Here is a 16,853-nt window from a genome sequence, read left to right on the forward strand (position 1 = left end):
TAACTCTACATCTCCTTTTGTATTGTCATTCTCATGACCAATCTATGCCCACCTACTGGCCCAACCCCTTCGTGCTTAGAGGAAGTTAATCCTCTTAAAAAGAAAAATTAAGGGGGAGGGGGTGCATACCATCATAGGCATAATAGCTAGTATGCATAGCATACTAGCTCATTATGTATTACTTTCCTCAGATGGAAGCCCCTGCAGTGGTCCTCCTTCTTCCCCTCTGACTGCTGACATGTTGTCCCGGACTTACTTCCGCGTATCGCAGCTCTGGCGCTGTGATTGGCCAGAGCCACGATGACGTTGCGCGCGGGAGCCGCTGGTAACGGCACAGACTGCAGCAACGGCACATGGGTCCATTGCTTCGAGTTTTCCCCCAGTGCGTATGTGCCGATGATGACATCTGCACGGTTTAGTAGATATCCTATATGTTCAGGTTTAAGAGATATCCTTGTTGGCTACAAGTATAAGCCTTAAAGAGGAAGTAAGCGCTGATGGGTTTTACTTCCTCTTTAGTCCGCTGCTGCAGCCTGCAAATGAAAAGCATAATGGGCTAGTATGCATCACATACTTGCCCATTAGGTGTCACTTGCCTGCAAAAGAATCCAGCGATGTCCCCACAGTAGGCAGCGTCCATCTTCTGGCCCCTCTTCCTTCTGGGCCACTGACTACGGCACTGTCATTCGCCCACTGTTTACAACCACTTTAATATAGGCTTACCTGTAGCATAAGGTTGTAAAATGGGGTTTACAACCACTTTAAATACCCCTGTTACAGGAAGCACCACAGTCCAAACGGTTGAGGCTGAGTTGATAAGAGGGCTGCCCTTAACCTCTTGTGCTGTTTCACTTGGGGAAGATGACTGGGTAGAACGGGGCACAAAGTGGCACTGATGCCTGTAGGAGAGCGATTTTTGGAATATCTTGGTAGTTGATGCGGAGCTGAAGTGAGTAAGTAGACAGCAGGCAGATGCCAGAGGTCAGAAGTGTAGACAGATGGACAGAGCAGCAACAACCAGGCAACAGAACAGTAAAGAACCGAGTCTGCACATGGCCAGGGTATCAGGTGAGCAAAGGAGGTACCAGAACAGCAGACCGGAAACAAGGTTGGGTCACAACCAGAGTCCGCAACAGAGGATCAGGAACAAGAAGGGTCAAACAGCCAGGTCGATGTACATGGGTGCTGGTGATACTGAGTCATGTAGGGCTTTTAATGTGCCAAAGTCCATCAAACATGCACGCACATAAGCCCATGCAGTATGCTAATGCTCATCGTGCATGTGTAAGTGCTCGTGTAGATGTGCGCAGGGTCCTAATTCTGTGCAGAGTACTATGGACTATTCTGTGTGCAATACACATTTCTTTTGAGCATATAGGCTTGGACAATGTTTTCCTGATGGGCAAACTTGTCACTGAATGTTCATTTCGAATGCCCCGTACACACGAGTGGAATTTCCGCCAGGAAAAAGTCGGAGCTTTTCATCGGAAATTCCGACTGTGTGCATGCTCCATCAGACTTTTGCTGTCAGAATTTCCACCAGCAAAAGTTGAGAGCAGGTTCTCAATTTTTCAAATTGCTATTGAAAAATCAGTTTGTCTGTATGCAATTATGGGGGGGGGGGGGGGGCCACAACACGTTTGGAAACAATTTGACGCATGCTTGGAAGCATTGAACTTTTTTTTTTTTTTTATTTTTTTTTTGCGCCTCGTCGTAGAGTTGTATTTCACAGCGTTCTTAACGCTCGAAAGTTCAGAGAACTTGTGTGACCGTGTGTATGGAAGTTCAGCTTGAGTGGAATTCCGTCCTAGAAAAATCATCTAACTTTTTTTTTTCCGACGGAAATTCCGCTCGTGTGTACTGGGCATTGGTGCAACACTCAAATGACTTTTTTAGGCACCTGCACTTTCTATTAAAAAAAAAACTTAAATGGCATTCGACTTTAAAGAACCAGAATAGTAGGTTGGTGCTGAATAAATACTGGCAACTTTGAAAATGACAAAGCTGAATAGGTCGTCCTAATGTCAGTGTCGGCTAAGGTGTATTGGCATTGATGGTTTTTTTTTTTTTTTTTTTTTTTTTTTTTGGTTTGTTCAACAGCTGATTTACAAGAACCAAGAACAATGCTATGATGGCAACTGGATTGTGCCAACTTACGCCAATGATTATCGATCTGTCGGCCGATTCTTCTCTCGCACTGGTAGCTTTATGCAGCTTCAGGGCCCCAAAGAAGATCTACAGTGCGGTAAAATGCACAACATCAAGGTTCAGTACTCATTTGGCAAAGATGCTCTGGCTGCAGGAGAAACCACCATCAAAATTGTCTTCATGGTAAGCATATGGAGGACTCTAAAAAGGTGTTTATAGGGTTCTTGGACTTGTGATGGGGGAGATAATGCAAGCATGCAAAATATTGCCAGTTGCATAATGATACCCTGAACAAGTATCTATGGCAGGATCTACCCTAGCAGTAGGTCAGTCTCTGAATAGATGGTTTCAAGATGGAGTTCTACTACGTGTGTGTGTGTGTGTGTGTGTGTGTGTGTGTGTGTGTTTTCACATGCATGCATATGCACTACCCCCAGAGGAGCTGCTGGTTATATTTTGGGTGGCACGTTTCCTCTATAGTCTCGCTGTCCAAGGTAAAAGGAGAGTCTGAAGAATTTCAATGTCCACACAATACACTTTTTCTCTTATCGTCCATGGACGGACACAGCTCCTTAAATCTTGACAAGTGGGTTATGTTCCCTGTTTACAGGAGAGGACTAGGCAGAAACATGTTAAATAGTTAAATACATGTTACATTAACAGAGTTGAACAGCCCCGCCCAGGGGGCGGTCCCTCCAGACATAACCCTCCTCACTGCAGCTTGCAGCCCCAGTTTCGTTCTGCCTAGCAAAGGAGAAGGACGTATGGCTCCCTTTGGGCCCAGCGCCCTGAGGAGAAATTTTATTTTATTTTACTACAACTCACAGAGTGAGCATTTTGCACCAGACAGTGGAGGAGCACCGACTCTCTCCTGAGGTTATTAGCCTAGCGGACCAGCTGGTCCAGGGCCTCATATAGGTCTGTGATGCTTCATTGAATGCTGCGCCCTTGTTATCCAGGGCGTCTGTTTCAGAATGGTTTTATGCACACGGTGGTGTAGTGCTTAACTCCATTACTTGGCAGCAAAAGAGTCATTGGTTCGAATCTGCAGTTTCCTCCGGGTACTCCGGTTTCCTCCAAAGACATGTGTGCATACACCTACATAATATACATACACGCTATGTGTGTGTATTATTTAGGGGCAACCCTCCCAGGCCGTCAAAGGCCCAGCTGGGGGACTAATCTGTCCCTGGGTGCATAAGCCGATCACGCCGGCACCCAAATCCTGCCAATGTATATAGCCTTCCCTCCCTGTCTCTAGGTGGGAGGGGCGGCTTGCAGGTTCACAATTCAGTGAAACCTCCCTGCTCTCCGACTAGTGGGTCTGCGAGGTGGTCTCTTCGGAGTACTAGATAGGGTTTCCTCCTATCCACAGAACAAAGTTCTGTCCTTGTGTCTTCCCCTCCCGGCACGTCGGTCTGCCTTGGGCAGTGTGGGATTTGCTAAGCTGCAAGGTAATTTTACCTTTCCTGCAGGACGAGAGTTTTGGGGTTTTCTATGGGCCTCAGGCCCTAAATACCTTTGTGAACGTCGGGTAGTTCCGCATGGAATCCATTTGTTCGGTGGTGTCCTGACGTCCTCGGACATCAGGGACGCATACATGCATGTCCCGTTTTGCACATGTCAGTGTTTTTTTCTGTGCTTCGTGATGAGAGAAGGGTCTCTGTCAGCCTGTGGCCCTCCCTTTTGATCTGGCGTCAGCACCATGGGTTTTCAGCTAGGAGCTCGCACTTATTTGAATTTTGTTGGGACAGCGAGGCTTTGCCTCATTGGCTACTTTGACGACTTTCTTCTGAGAGCAGCTTCTGTCTCCGACCTAGTGGATGGGTTATTCCCATTCAGACCCTCCGAAGATTCGGGTGGATGTTAAACGTTTAGGCCAGAAAGTGTAGCTCAGTGGCAGCAAGCCTGCCCTACATGTGTGCGACCCAGGGTTCAAATTATGGGCATGCTAGGTTCCGACTCAGCGTTGGAGTATCTAGTGTTGATCCAGACTCCTCAGTGGCAAAGGTCCTTCTTCCCCTGGAGAAATTGCAGACTCTTCAGTCTGCGGAGAAGGTATTGGCATCACGCAATCGGTCTTCTCTCCGGGCGCCTGCTGGTTCAGGGTCTGTGGGTAGCCTCCTTCAAGGTGGTACTGTATGCCCAGTTCCACACCCTGGTTTTCCAGTGGAACTACTGTCCAGGTGGTAAAAATCTCTTGTCTCTGAAATCATTAGATTCCTGTGCGCCACCTAGTCAGAGTCTCTCTGAGTTGGTGACAGAGATTCCCGACTCTTCGGTCCGGGAAGTTGTTCCTTCCTTCCAGTGGTCGGTGTTTACGACGAATGCCAGCTCACGGGTTGTGAACCTGGAGGTTCACAAAACTGGGGGGTCCAGTCGGCCCTGAGTCGCTGGACTTGCGTGGACCTATGACCACACCTCCTTGAATGTGTCTGGTCTCGGTAGCTACCCAGGGTCGGGCCTGGCTAGTGCCTGGTGGAAGACCGCCTGGGAATACCAGGTGCTGTCTACTGTTCATTGTCCTACTATTTTAGGCGATCAGGCTATGCTTCTCCTTGTGGTCGACCAATCTGGTTTCAGCCGGACAACGCCACGGCCGTGGCTTCAGTCTACCATCAGGTATGCCGGCAGGCAGACTACTGGAGTCGCCAGATGCTGGACCAGGGCGACTGGTCTTTGTGCTTGGGGTGTTTCGGCTCCCTTGCAGGAGGTGAGCCTCACATGGCATGGATCTCCTGGCAGCTTGTCTCCGCCGCAAGGGTGTCAGTTAGTGGCCAGGTCTAGTGATCTTGTACAGACGCGTCAGTCGCGCTGGTGGCCCTGTGTTGTCTGTATCGGTGATTTTTTGCCATTCCTCCATGGTAGTTGCTTCCTCGGCCGCTCCACAGAGTGGATGCTGAGGAGATCCCGATGATTCTAATCGCTCCAGATTAATCTCAGCGTCCTTGGTACGCTGATATCGGGCGCCTGGTAGCGGAGGCACCCTGGCGATTGCCAGGGCAGGAGGTTCCTGTCTCAAGGTCCCATACTTCCTCCTGTTGTACAGTCACTGACTTGCTTAACATGGTTATTGGAAGCCAGACTTTAGGTGACCAGGGTCTGTCTGACTCGGTCATCTCAACAGGGCACCGTAGTCTTCTTCCGGAGGATCTACCGTCGCACCTCTCTTGGTGCGAAGGGATGGAGTGACGTCCACGGGCGTACTTTCAATGTCCAGGGTCCTGCTGTTTTTAAAGCTTGGATTGGATCTAAAAATTGCTTAAAGCACCGTTTGGGGGCAGATTTCAGCCTTGGCTGTGTTCTTTTAGTGGCCTTTTTGCGGCCCGTTCCCTGGTGGGTCCCCTTTTTTTTTTGTGTGCAAGGGGTTTGTCATATACTTTCCCCTCTTGGCCCATCTCTTCCCCCATGAGTTTTGACTCTGGTGCTCTCGGTTCTTCAGGAACCTTCCTTTTGGAAACATCAGAGAGATTTTCTCTTGACACTATCTCAGAAGGTGGCCCCTTTAGTGGCCTTTACCTCTGTTAGAGGGGTTTCTGAGTTGGCGGTCTTGTCTTGCAAGCCGCCATGCTTGATCCCCCATAAGGATTAGGTGATGGTGCGCCCGCGACCTTCCCTTCTTCCGAAGGAGGTTTCGGCCTTTCATACTTTAGGCGTGGTACGCGCTTTGCGGGTATACCAGCCTACTACGGCTCCATTTCGGAGCTTCTGACTCTTTTTTGTGTCGGTGTCTGGTCCACAAAAGGGCCTGGCGGTCTCGTCGACCACCATTTCTCGGTGGATCGGGCAGGCCGTCATACAGGCCTATGCACCTAAGGGCGGGCCCCCCTTTCCGGTCACGGCACTTTCGACCAGGGCAATTGGTGCTTCCTGGGTTTTTTTTTTTTTTTTTTTCCGACATCATGCGTCGGTCTCACAGGTGTGCGAGGCGGCGATTTGCTCGTCCGTTCACGCTTTTTCCAGAATGGTTGCTGTGAGTGCATCTTATGATGTTTTTTTCAGCCGCTAGTTTTTGCCGGCGACTGTTTAAAGTTGCACCTCCTCCGTTGAGGAGCTCTGCTTGTTTTGGGGTGAAGTTAAAATTGTTTTTACTGATATATTTCCCACCCCTCGTTTTTTGACACTGCTTGGGGACGTCCCACTTGTCAAGATTTAAGGAGCTGTGTCCGTCCATGGACGATAAGAGAAAATAGGATTTTTTGTACTCACCGTAAAATCCTTTTCTCTGAAGTCCATGGACGGACACAGCTCCCACCCCTCCTTTTTAGGTTTGTACTGCTTGTTACGAACTGAGGCTGCAAGCTGCAGTGAGGAGGGTTATGTCTGGAGGGACCGCCCCCTGGGCGGGGCTGTTCAACTCTGTTAATGTAACATGTATTTAACTATTTAACATGTTTCTGCCTAGTCCTCTCCTGTAAACAGGGAACATAACCCACTTGTCAAGATTTAAGGAGCTGTGTCCGTCCATGGACTTCAGAGAAAAGGATTTTACGGTGAGTACAAAAAATCCTATTTTCTTTGATTTTATTTTGCAAAACTTTAGAAAAGGGTGGGTAGGTTCAGGTGCATAATCGCAAATGGGGAAACACTCCTGCTTCCAGCAAACGGTTCTCGTCGCCACTCTAGCCAGAGTAGGTATTGATCACCCGGATAGATCCCTCTCACTGGCCCAGCAGCCGGCATGGCGCACAGAATAAAGTACAGTCTCTGCCACACACCTTCCTTTATGAGGAGACACTTTGGTCCGGAATCCTCTGCCACAGGGTTCAGCACCTGGATCTCTCCCACTTGGCTCTAGAACTTTTGGACCCGACGGGTGACACTGTCAAACCTCTTGGTGTAAGGTGCATCCTTCGATGAAGTTTCCAGGCCTTCTCCCAAGGTACCAGCCTCTTGCATGGCCCTCTCCAGGATAGGTCCTACCCTGGCTTCCTTCAAGTGGCTTCCTCCCGCAGGACGGACAGCACAGGATCACCTTTGCAAGGCAGGCCCCAGCCAGACTACTGGGCCTACAGTCACAGCCCCGGGCCAACGTGGTCCCAGAACCAGGATTCAGGACACGCACCGCGGGCCATGAGGCGCGTGGGACAGACCCTGCACTAATGCTGTCTGTCCCTTAAGTACCCCTCCCTGGCATGCACAGCGAGCAACCACTCTCACTGATTCGCTGCTGAGGGGAATACCCAATACACCTTGACCCTGCTGCCACCCTTGGCCTAGGGTGGTAATGACACCCCCAGGCAAACAATGGTGGATACTCCAAGCATAGTCATGGCTGGAACAGAGGCTAAAATGCCCCTAATCACTTTGATCTGAGCCAAATAACAGCTCAGACCCCACTAAATTTAAAGCAGAGCCTGTTCAACAGGAGCAGGGCGCTACAATACTTTTTTTTTTCTGAGAATAGGTGCAGGAACTCCCTTTTGAGTCACCCCTTGACTCTGCCCTTTACCCACCTCTGAGTACTGTCTCTTAATTCCACCCCTTAACCACTTCACAGTACTGCCCCTTTTAGAGAATGCAGAACAAAGTATCATTTTGAGGTGCTAAGTGTAACGGAACCCCAAATGGGACAGGGGTTAACACCGTTTTAAGATATTCCATTCTGAACCCAAGACAGTTTATTGACACTCCACAATCTGGCGAACACGACCCATACGGATTTCCCCCAGAAACGAAACATACAGCTCTGTTTGAGGTTCAAAACGACTCTTTAATGAGGAAAATCAGGCTCTTATATACAGTCAGCAACCAAATATGAACAATGACTGAACTCCACCCACAACATTATACAATGGTGCCTAACGAGCCCCCTCAATACACATATTTTAGTTAGACATTCTGACTCCAATTCTGACAATCTACATGAGCTAATTAACGAATCATTTACCCAGACAAGGTGACTCCAAGAGGCTACTCTCACCTGCTATACAATACACATTCCTTTAGTAGACATAATTTACATGAGCTAATTAATTACAGCTGACAAGTCAGACATCTGACCTTTTAAGACTGTGCTAACTCACAACACACATCTATCATCAATAGAAGGTTTTTAGAAGCCATACTAAGATGAATTTACATTACAGAAGCAGACGACATTTAACACCTTAACAGTCTGTGTTCCCACATTGAATGAGTCACTCTTTCAATTGACCGGTTGGGTCCAGAATCAACAACCTGTAAATAGTTCTTCCAGACATTCTTGAATATATTGTGGATTACAGACCCATGTTAAAGCAATCCAAGATGTGTCCATTATTTCCTGGCTCATACTTTGTAAGAGCTTCTGGATTCCACGGGCCCTCCCATTACACTAAGTATTTTGTATGGAATTTGTTTTTAACAAAGGCAGTAAAATGGACACCCTTGTGACAATAGATTCACCCCAGCAACAATGGACTTCAACAGCCAGCATCAATAGACCCTCCAGCAGGAATAGATTCCTCAGCAGCCTGCATTAATAGACCCTCCATCAATCGGCAACAAAGACTCCCTCAACAGTAGATCCCTCCCAGCAACGATTAACCCCCAACAACATAAGATTTCCCCCCCCCAGTGAGCAACAGACTACCTCTGCAGCAAGAATAGACCCCCCCTCCCTCTGCAAAAAACGGATCCTCTCCAACAATAGATTCCCCAGCATCAGCCCACGTTCCTGCTGAAGAAAAGCCCTGTGTATATGATAGTGTAGCGCCCGGTTACTTTTCAGAACCGGTGCTAGTGTAAATTTAGAGGGGGTCAGAGAGTTAAGTGACTCTAACCAGGTTGATTTGTTTAAATTTGGAGCCTTTGTCTTGGCTTTGGCTGTGCTGTGGGTTCATTCTGTCGTTTCTGGGGTGCGGGTCATGCCCCAGGCCGACAGGTGGCAGCAGTGGAGTCAAGGATTTGGCTACTTTTCCCAGTAGCCTATCAGGAGGGGGGCTTTCCTAGCTGTGCATGCTGGGGTGGGGTATTTGAGGTAGACTCAATTTTCTTGTGTGGCGCCCACCTTTTCAGGGTAGCCATACAAACGGCACCCTGGCGAAATGGCCTTCCAGGCCGGGGTGTGCGTGCTACGGGACCATGTTGGCACAGAGCAACTGAGTTGTGGCGGGGGGCCAGTGATGCGACTGGGTCCCCCAATCTGAGGAGGTCCTAAGCTGTCTGTTCCTGTGAGAGGAAACTGTTCAGTGGAAAGTCTGCCTGAGTACCCCCAAGAGAGGCTGGTGTTCCAAGAGGGCCCTGACTATCCACCGGGGCCAAAGGTAACTGGGTGCTGAGAGGCTGGACATCGGTCGCCCATCGGCCAGTACCTGAAACAAAAAACTACCTGAAGAAAAATCCGGGTGTCAAATCTGTCAAGGAGGATTCGGGACCACTATTGTCCATTTTGTTCAACCATTGGGAGGGTCTGTGGCAGAGACTTAACCCCAGTTTGAGTGACATTCTGGTTGCCAGCCTGAGAGGGGCCTGTCCGGGTGCGCTACATCCACTCCAGTTAGAGTGGTGAGACAGAAGTTTGTCGTTGGAAGCAGGACTATTACCCATTTACATACACCTGGATCTGCTATTCTCTTCACCAAGTTCTACTGTTTTTACCCAGCTGGGTAATAAAGCACAGAAAAGACACCTGTTGTGTGGACATTCCATTTACTACATTCCCTTCAAGTACCCTAGACGGCAGAGAAACATGAGGTAACATGCCACCCAAAACAAACCAGCAGCTCCTTCGGAAGTAGTGCTACAATAGTGAGCTGTAAGATTTGACATTAAAGCTCCAGGAGAGCCATATATAATGTAAACCTTTTTAAGTATATTTAAATTGCATTGCCCTACCTCAATGTAGATGTTGATATAGACGTGTTATGCAGTTGTGATTTAATAAGAATGAGTTTCTCCTATAACCTTCCAGGACTGCACACCTGAGATGAGGGCTCCTCACCACAGGAAACGATCAATTGACAGCTTGTTAGAAGTCCCCTTGATTCCCAGTATTGTGTTTCTCCCAAACGCAGAGACATGTTTGTTTTAAAGACCGGGGAGGGTCTAATGGTACCCCTGTTGAGACATGTTTTAGGGAGGGCTGAACTAACCTGTAGGCTTGTCCTCACAGGTCGCCCCAAGTGTGCACCAGCGATCTGGCCGCAGGGAGTGTGCGCCATTGCTGCATTTCAAAATCGATGCCATTATCCGCTCTCTGCACTTTCGGGTTTTCCTATACAGGAAGCACTGGTCTCCAAGCCGTGCGGCTGTTCAGAACATCACAGGAAGTGGGCGGCACAGACTCGGTGCAACCCAGAAGTGCTAGGAGACGGCGTGGGAAGCCCTACAGGTGTCTGCCTTCAGGTTAATATTGTGATCACCTCTTCCTAAGAGCCGGTTCACACAGGGGCAACTGACAAGTCGCGACCCGTTCTATTCAATAGAACCGTTCTAATAGGAGCGACGCAAGTCACTCCGACTTAAAAAAAGGTTCTTGTACGACTTTGGGGGCGACTTGCATTGACTTCTATAAAGAAGTCATTTTGCAAATCGCCTCTGAAATTGTCTTCAGGTCGCCTTGCAGAGTCGCCCCCCAAAGTCGTGTGAACCGGCTCTGAGACTTTGATCTCTGGGTCTGTGCTCGTTAAGACCTTAGATGCTTGGGAGGCTTAGACTCGCTCCCACCTGTGTGGGCTAGCTACACCTACTCTGACTTATGCAGTAGTAGAATAGTCGCACACCTCAGACTTCCATTATTTGGAACTACCATGTTCCTTCACTGGTGGGTAAAGGATTGGTATCTGGAGTTCAGGCTATGCCTAGGATATATTGTTGGTCTGACCACACATCAGAAATGCACAACATTGGAAGTTTTGTGTCTTTTCTGTTTGTATAACTATCTCATGGCTCACTAGAAATGCATTATATTGATTGTGACTGTACACTGTTATCAGAAACGCATAACATTGAATTGGTGATACTTCTATTATACAGTATAACTGTACACTGTTGCTAATCAGAAATGCACAACACTGAATTGTTGGCAACATTTGTTGGTTATGACTGTACAAGATTGCTATTCAGAAACACACATTGAATTATTGTTGGTGACATTTCTGTTGGCTATATGACTTTCACTGTTGCTAATCAGTAACGCACGACATTGAGTTACTGATGGCAACATTTCTGTTGGTTAGATAACCTGTACAAGTTTGCTAATCAGAAACGCACATCATTGTATTATTGGTAGTGACATTTCTGTGGGTTATGCGACTGAACACTGATATTTAGCAATGCACAGCATTGCGTTTTTTTTCTAGTGACCTTTCTGTTGGTTACTGATGATGCTACAAGGTTGCTATTAAACGCATTGAGTTGTCGGCGACATTTCTGTTGGTCATATAACTGTACAAGTTTGCTAATCAAAAAACGCACAATATTGGTAGTGACAGTTCTGTGGGTTATGTGACTGTACACTGTTGCTATTCAGAAACGCACAGCATTGAGTTTTTGCTAGTGACCTTTCTGTTGGTTATATGACTGTGCAGTGTTGCTAATCAGAAGTGCACAACGTTGAATTATTGTTGGTGACATTTCTGTTTTATGTCTATACTCTGTTTATTAGAAGTGTGTTGGGGTGCCACTCTGCCGGTTATGACTGCACGTGGTCTAGCACCAGCAATACACAACTGAGGTCGCATGTGTCTTTTCTGTTGTCGTACTGGCTATGTGACTGCATTTCGTGATCATCAGAAATGCACAATATGTGTTAGTATAATTTCTGTTGGTTATGACCGTACTGCGTTCGGTATCAGGAATACACAAAACCAAATTCGTTCTTGTCCTTCTGTCTTGCATCTATTACCTTAGTTTGCTGTACATCAGAAAAACACAGCAGTGGAAGGTGTCTGTCTTCTGTGTGTGTGTGGGTGTTTTTAATTTTTTTTTATATTTTTATTGCTCAGAAAAACTCCAGATTTGCTAGTGTCCTTTCAGTTGGATGTATGACCTTAACTTATTAAGCATCAAACGGTTTGTGTCTTCTCTGTTCTACAGGTGAATGTATATCAGAAAATACAACATTGAAGGCTGTGTGTCTTCCTGTTTTGTATTCCATATAAAGTTTGAGCTTGCTACCCTTCAGAAATGCAAGATTTATGGCCTGTTGATCTGTGATATTGTATATTTGTCACTTTTCTTTCAGACCTTATTTTCCATGCACATAGAAGGAACAAGATTTCTGACTGCAAAAAAATCAGTCCTTTACATTCAGGCATGCCAGAGGCATTCCCTAGACCTGAACCCAGTAGGTTTATAGGACACTGGAAGGTCATAAAATCACCTATCGTGTGTTTTTTTTTTTTTTGTAGTAAGAACTAGGGAGTTGTGCTCCATAGGAGTTTTTGGCTTGAAGATGCAGCATCAGAACTTATCGGACTGGTTCACCCAATCCGATAAGTTTACAGCTCAGCAGGTATCCTTCATGTCGCCCCTCCCCCTTGGACGAACTAGATGTGGCTAACCAATATTCGTCTTTTTACTCCTATAGAATTAATTCCCTGTAGTAAAGATCTGCTTAACTTGGTACTCAATTGTACCAAGAGGCACCTATTGGTGCTTGGAGTGGATTATGGTCTCGGACACCTGATATTTATGATCTAGTTGCACTCGGGTCTTACCAGGCTCCTTTTCTGCTTGGTTGCAATGCATCTACCCACGAGGTTATAAGGAGCCTGTTGATATAGAACACTTTCACATCTGCCGTGTCAGCATTCAGATGGGGAAAAAAAACAGAAGTTGGGTTTGCTTGGTCACATACCTGTCCAGTCCTCAGATTAAGGGAAGCTTATTCCCTGGGCTCAATTATCCTTAAAGCGGATCTCCCACGCAAACTTTTTTTTTTTTTTTTTTTTTTTTTTTTTTTTTTTTTTTAGGGCTATTTAAATGGTGTTTAAACTAAAGTTTCTTTTTTTTTTTTTTTTTCTTTTTTTTTTCCGCGGCCGCTCCGTTGCCATTCTGTGCTAAATATGTAGTTATATTCCCCGTTCTGATGATTGGCCATTTTAACTGTGGGCATAAGCCCACAAGCAGGCACTTCCTTGTTCGGGTGGATGCTGATGTCCCAGCATCCACCGCTCGATCTCGCGCATGAGCAACGGGGAGAAGAGGCGGGAGCGTCAGTGTTGCTATGACAACGGCAAATAGCGCGAGATTTGATATCACGGCTGCGCAGTGAGGACAGGGAGCTATGAAGCGAAGATCCACAGTGCACAGCATCGAACGGGAAGTGACGCAATGCCCGTCAATCTCCCGCAACGATACAGACCGGAAGCCTCAGCAATGTACAGGTACTGTACATATTTACTAAATCAAAACATCCGTTTTTAGGATTGTATATAGCGCAAGTCTCAATGAAGCAATCTTGTAATTAGGGTGGAGATCCGCTTTAAGTGGGTTTTTCCTTTTCGCTATGGCAAACAAAGGGGACCAACAAGGATTATCTGTCAGGAAGGCTTTTTTTTCTAAATCGTTCCCCTGAACAGACTAGTGGTTTAAAACCAGATGTTTGTTTGACCAAAGTAGTACCTTGTTTCACAGAACGTGTGTGTGTGTGTGTGTGTGTGTGTGTGTGTGTGTGTGTGTGTGTGTATATATATATATATATGTGTGTGTGTGTGTGTGTGTGTGTGTGTGTGTGTGTGTGTGTGTGTGTGTGTGTGTGTGTGTGTGTATGTATATGTGTATGTATGTATATGTGTGTATATATATATATATATATATATATATATATATATATATATATATATATATATTATATATTTTTTTTTTTACTGGTAATGGCGGCAATAATCGGCTCAATCAACGTCGCTACTGCTGCACCACCTCACAGCCTGTCAAGTCTTACTCTCCGGCCCCCGGCTATTACTGGGTGGGGAGCGGAGGAAGATCACAAAGGAGATAAGCAGGAAGGCGGTTGGCCGGGACTTGATCCAAGGCAGAAGAACATGCGAGCCAAGCTGAATGGGCATGCACCCGAAACTGAAGAGAAAAATCCCTCCGCTTCGACCAGCACACGATTATCAGAAAGGGGCACAGATAATGGGGGGGGGGGGGGGGAATACACCCCTCTAAGCTAGCGGGGGGGTGTAATTCAGATTTATTTTTTGTCTTTGAAATTGCACCAGCACCTGTTCAAATCCAATCCAGGGACAGATTTGGTATGGGGACTGTCCCCTGAAACCGGAGATGTGTGGTCACCCTATCTTAAGAACCCATGCCACCTAGATCCTGCATCGAAGAGAAGGCAGGGGCATAGGTAGAGAAGACCTGCAGGTCAGTTACATGATCCAGCTAGGATACCTTCATCAAACACTAGGGAGTGGAGGTCAAAATCTGACCTCTAGCAGAAAGGCCTTGCAGGCAGGAGTCCCACCCTAAAGTAGGCCTGTGGTTTCTTTTATTATCCTCTCAGGTGTGCCGCCCTGGAAAGTGATGGGAGAAAACCTACGTTACTTACTGGTAACAGTATTTCTACAAACCTTCCAGGACGGCAGGCCTACTTCCCACCTTATGTGGAGGGAAACATACGCTTGGTGGTAAGTACCTTGTGAACCATTTCGGGATTACTTTATTACATACTGGGGATCAAGGGGAAGGGTGGGGACTTGTAACAAGCTGTCAATTGATTTTGTTTCCTGTGGGGAGGAGCCCTCATCTCTCAGGTGTGCCATCCTGGAAGGTTCATAGAAATACCGTTACTGGTAAGTCTAACGTAGATTTTCTGTCCCTTAATATCCTAGTGCAATATCCTGGACATCAAGGAGTCGCATTCGACTGGACTTGTATTGTAATGGAAAGTGTACATTTACAAATCTAAAACAATAATCTATAGTCCACTAATCTGCTTACTTTTACTGTCACAGGTCATTGCAAGAGCAAAGATTGTGGAATCTGGTGAACATGCTGTGGATGTGTCCCAATGTAAGTTCAGAATGCCAGGCGTCTCCACCCTTGTCAAATATGCCAAGTGGTTTGTGTACTACCATGCTGTCTAATTCCCTAATAGGCGTGGTTATTTTAAGGTGATTAATATGAAGAGCTGTTAAAAGCAGCTAGCAATTGTAGGGCAATAAAACCTTGCCTCCCTTCTACACGTGAGAAAAGCACTATATTAACAAAAGTATTGGAACACCTGCCTTTTTATAAGCACATGAACTTTAATGGCATCCCAGCCTTAGTCCGTAGGGTTCAAAATTGAGTTGGCCCACCCTTTGCAGCTTCAACTATTCTGGGAAGGCTGTCCACAAGGTTTAAGAGTGTCTGGGAATTGTTGACCTTTCTTCCAGAAGTGTGTTTGTGAGGTCACACTGATGTTGGACAAGGTCTGGCTCGCAGCCTCCACTCTAATTCATCCTAAAGGTGTTGAGGTCAGGACTCTGTGCAGGCCAGTCAAGTTCCTCCAACCCAAACTCTCTCATCCATGTTTTTATGGACCTTGTTTGTGCACTGGTGCACAACCATGCTGGAACAGGAAGGGGCCATTCCCAAAGTTGGGACCATGAAGTTGTCCAAAATGTCTTGGTATACTGATGCCTTAAACAGGGGTCTCAAAGTGGTGGCCCTCCAGCTGTTCCCAAACTTCAAGTCCCATCATGCCTCTGCTTGTGGGAGTCATGATTGTAACTGTCAGCCTTGCAATGCCTCATGGGACTTGTAGTTTCGTAACAGCTGGAGGGCCACAAGTTTGAGACCCTGCCTTAAGAGTTCCTTTCACTGAAACTAAGGGGCCAAGCCCAACAACTTAAAGCCCCGCACCATAACCGCCCCCCCCCCCCAGCCAGCCATGTGAGCCGTAGGATTGTTTTCTCAGGAGTGGCGGTAAAACTGGTAAGCCTGAGAAACACTGGCGAGCGTTGGGAGTGGATTCCTGCTTCTGAAGGCAATCCATCAGCTAATTGGCATCTCAGACCACTTTAATGACGGCCACATAATTGAGCTGTCCAGAAATCCAATACAGCTCGCCTTCCAAAAAACACCTACAGTAAAGCATGGAGGTGGTAATATCCTGTTGTGGGGTTGTTGCTCTGCAGAAGGGACTGGAGCAGATGGAAGGAGAAAATGGATGGGGCATAATGCTGTCAAATTCTTGAGGACAATCTGTTGCCCTCTGCTAGAAATTTGTTGATGACAATGACCCACGCAGTGGTTGAAGGGGGGGGGGGGGTTAATGGCCTAGTCCGAGCCAAGACTTGAACCCCATTGAAAGTCTGTGGAATGGCTTAAAGACTGCAGTCCACAAATAGTCACCATCAGATTTACCTGAATTTGAGCAATTCTGCAAATAGGCTGGATAAGACAAAGGGGGTGATTGTTTTCTATACCCGCTGTATTATGTTTTGGGGTTTTAAATTTTCTAGCAAGTGTGTTTTTTTTTTTTTTTTTTACATGTAGGAGAGAAGTGCCAGAATAGGCTTGGGAAGGAAGCGGTTAAATGTTGTGACAAAAGCTATAACCACTTAAGCCCCGGACCATTTGGCTTGCCAAAGACCAGGCCACTTTGCGATTCGGGACTGCGTTTCTTTAACTGCCAATTGCGTGGCCGTGCGACGTGGCTCCCAAACAAAATTGAAGTGTGTTTACTCCTACAAATAAAGCTTTCTTTTGGTGGTTTTTTATTTGCGCTATAAAAGAGCGACAATTTTAAGACTTTTTTTTTTTTTTCCTATAATAAAATTATATAT

At 46.7% G+C, this 16,853-nt stretch overlaps 1 protein-coding gene across 1 annotated transcript in view; it reads left to right on the forward strand.

The window, feature by feature from the left end:
- The window catches only part of LOC120946685 (ovostatin-like), a 150,048-nt gene that overhangs the window by 40,771 nt on the left and 92,424 nt on the right, over positions 1-16,853 (forward strand). The window contains exons 12-13 of the mRNA XM_040361312.1: positions 2,101-2,331; positions 15,036-15,093. Coding sequence (XP_040217246.1) covers positions 2,101-2,331; positions 15,036-15,093 — 289 coding nt within the window. The remainder of the gene's footprint in view (positions 1-2,100; positions 2,332-15,035; positions 15,094-16,853) is intronic.

The sequence above is a fragment of the Rana temporaria genome, chromosome 8 (assembly GCF_905171775.1).
Source record: "Rana temporaria chromosome 8, aRanTem1.1, whole genome shotgun sequence".
In the NCBI taxonomy this organism is placed as follows: domain Eukaryota; kingdom Metazoa; phylum Chordata; class Amphibia; order Anura; family Ranidae; genus Rana; species Rana temporaria.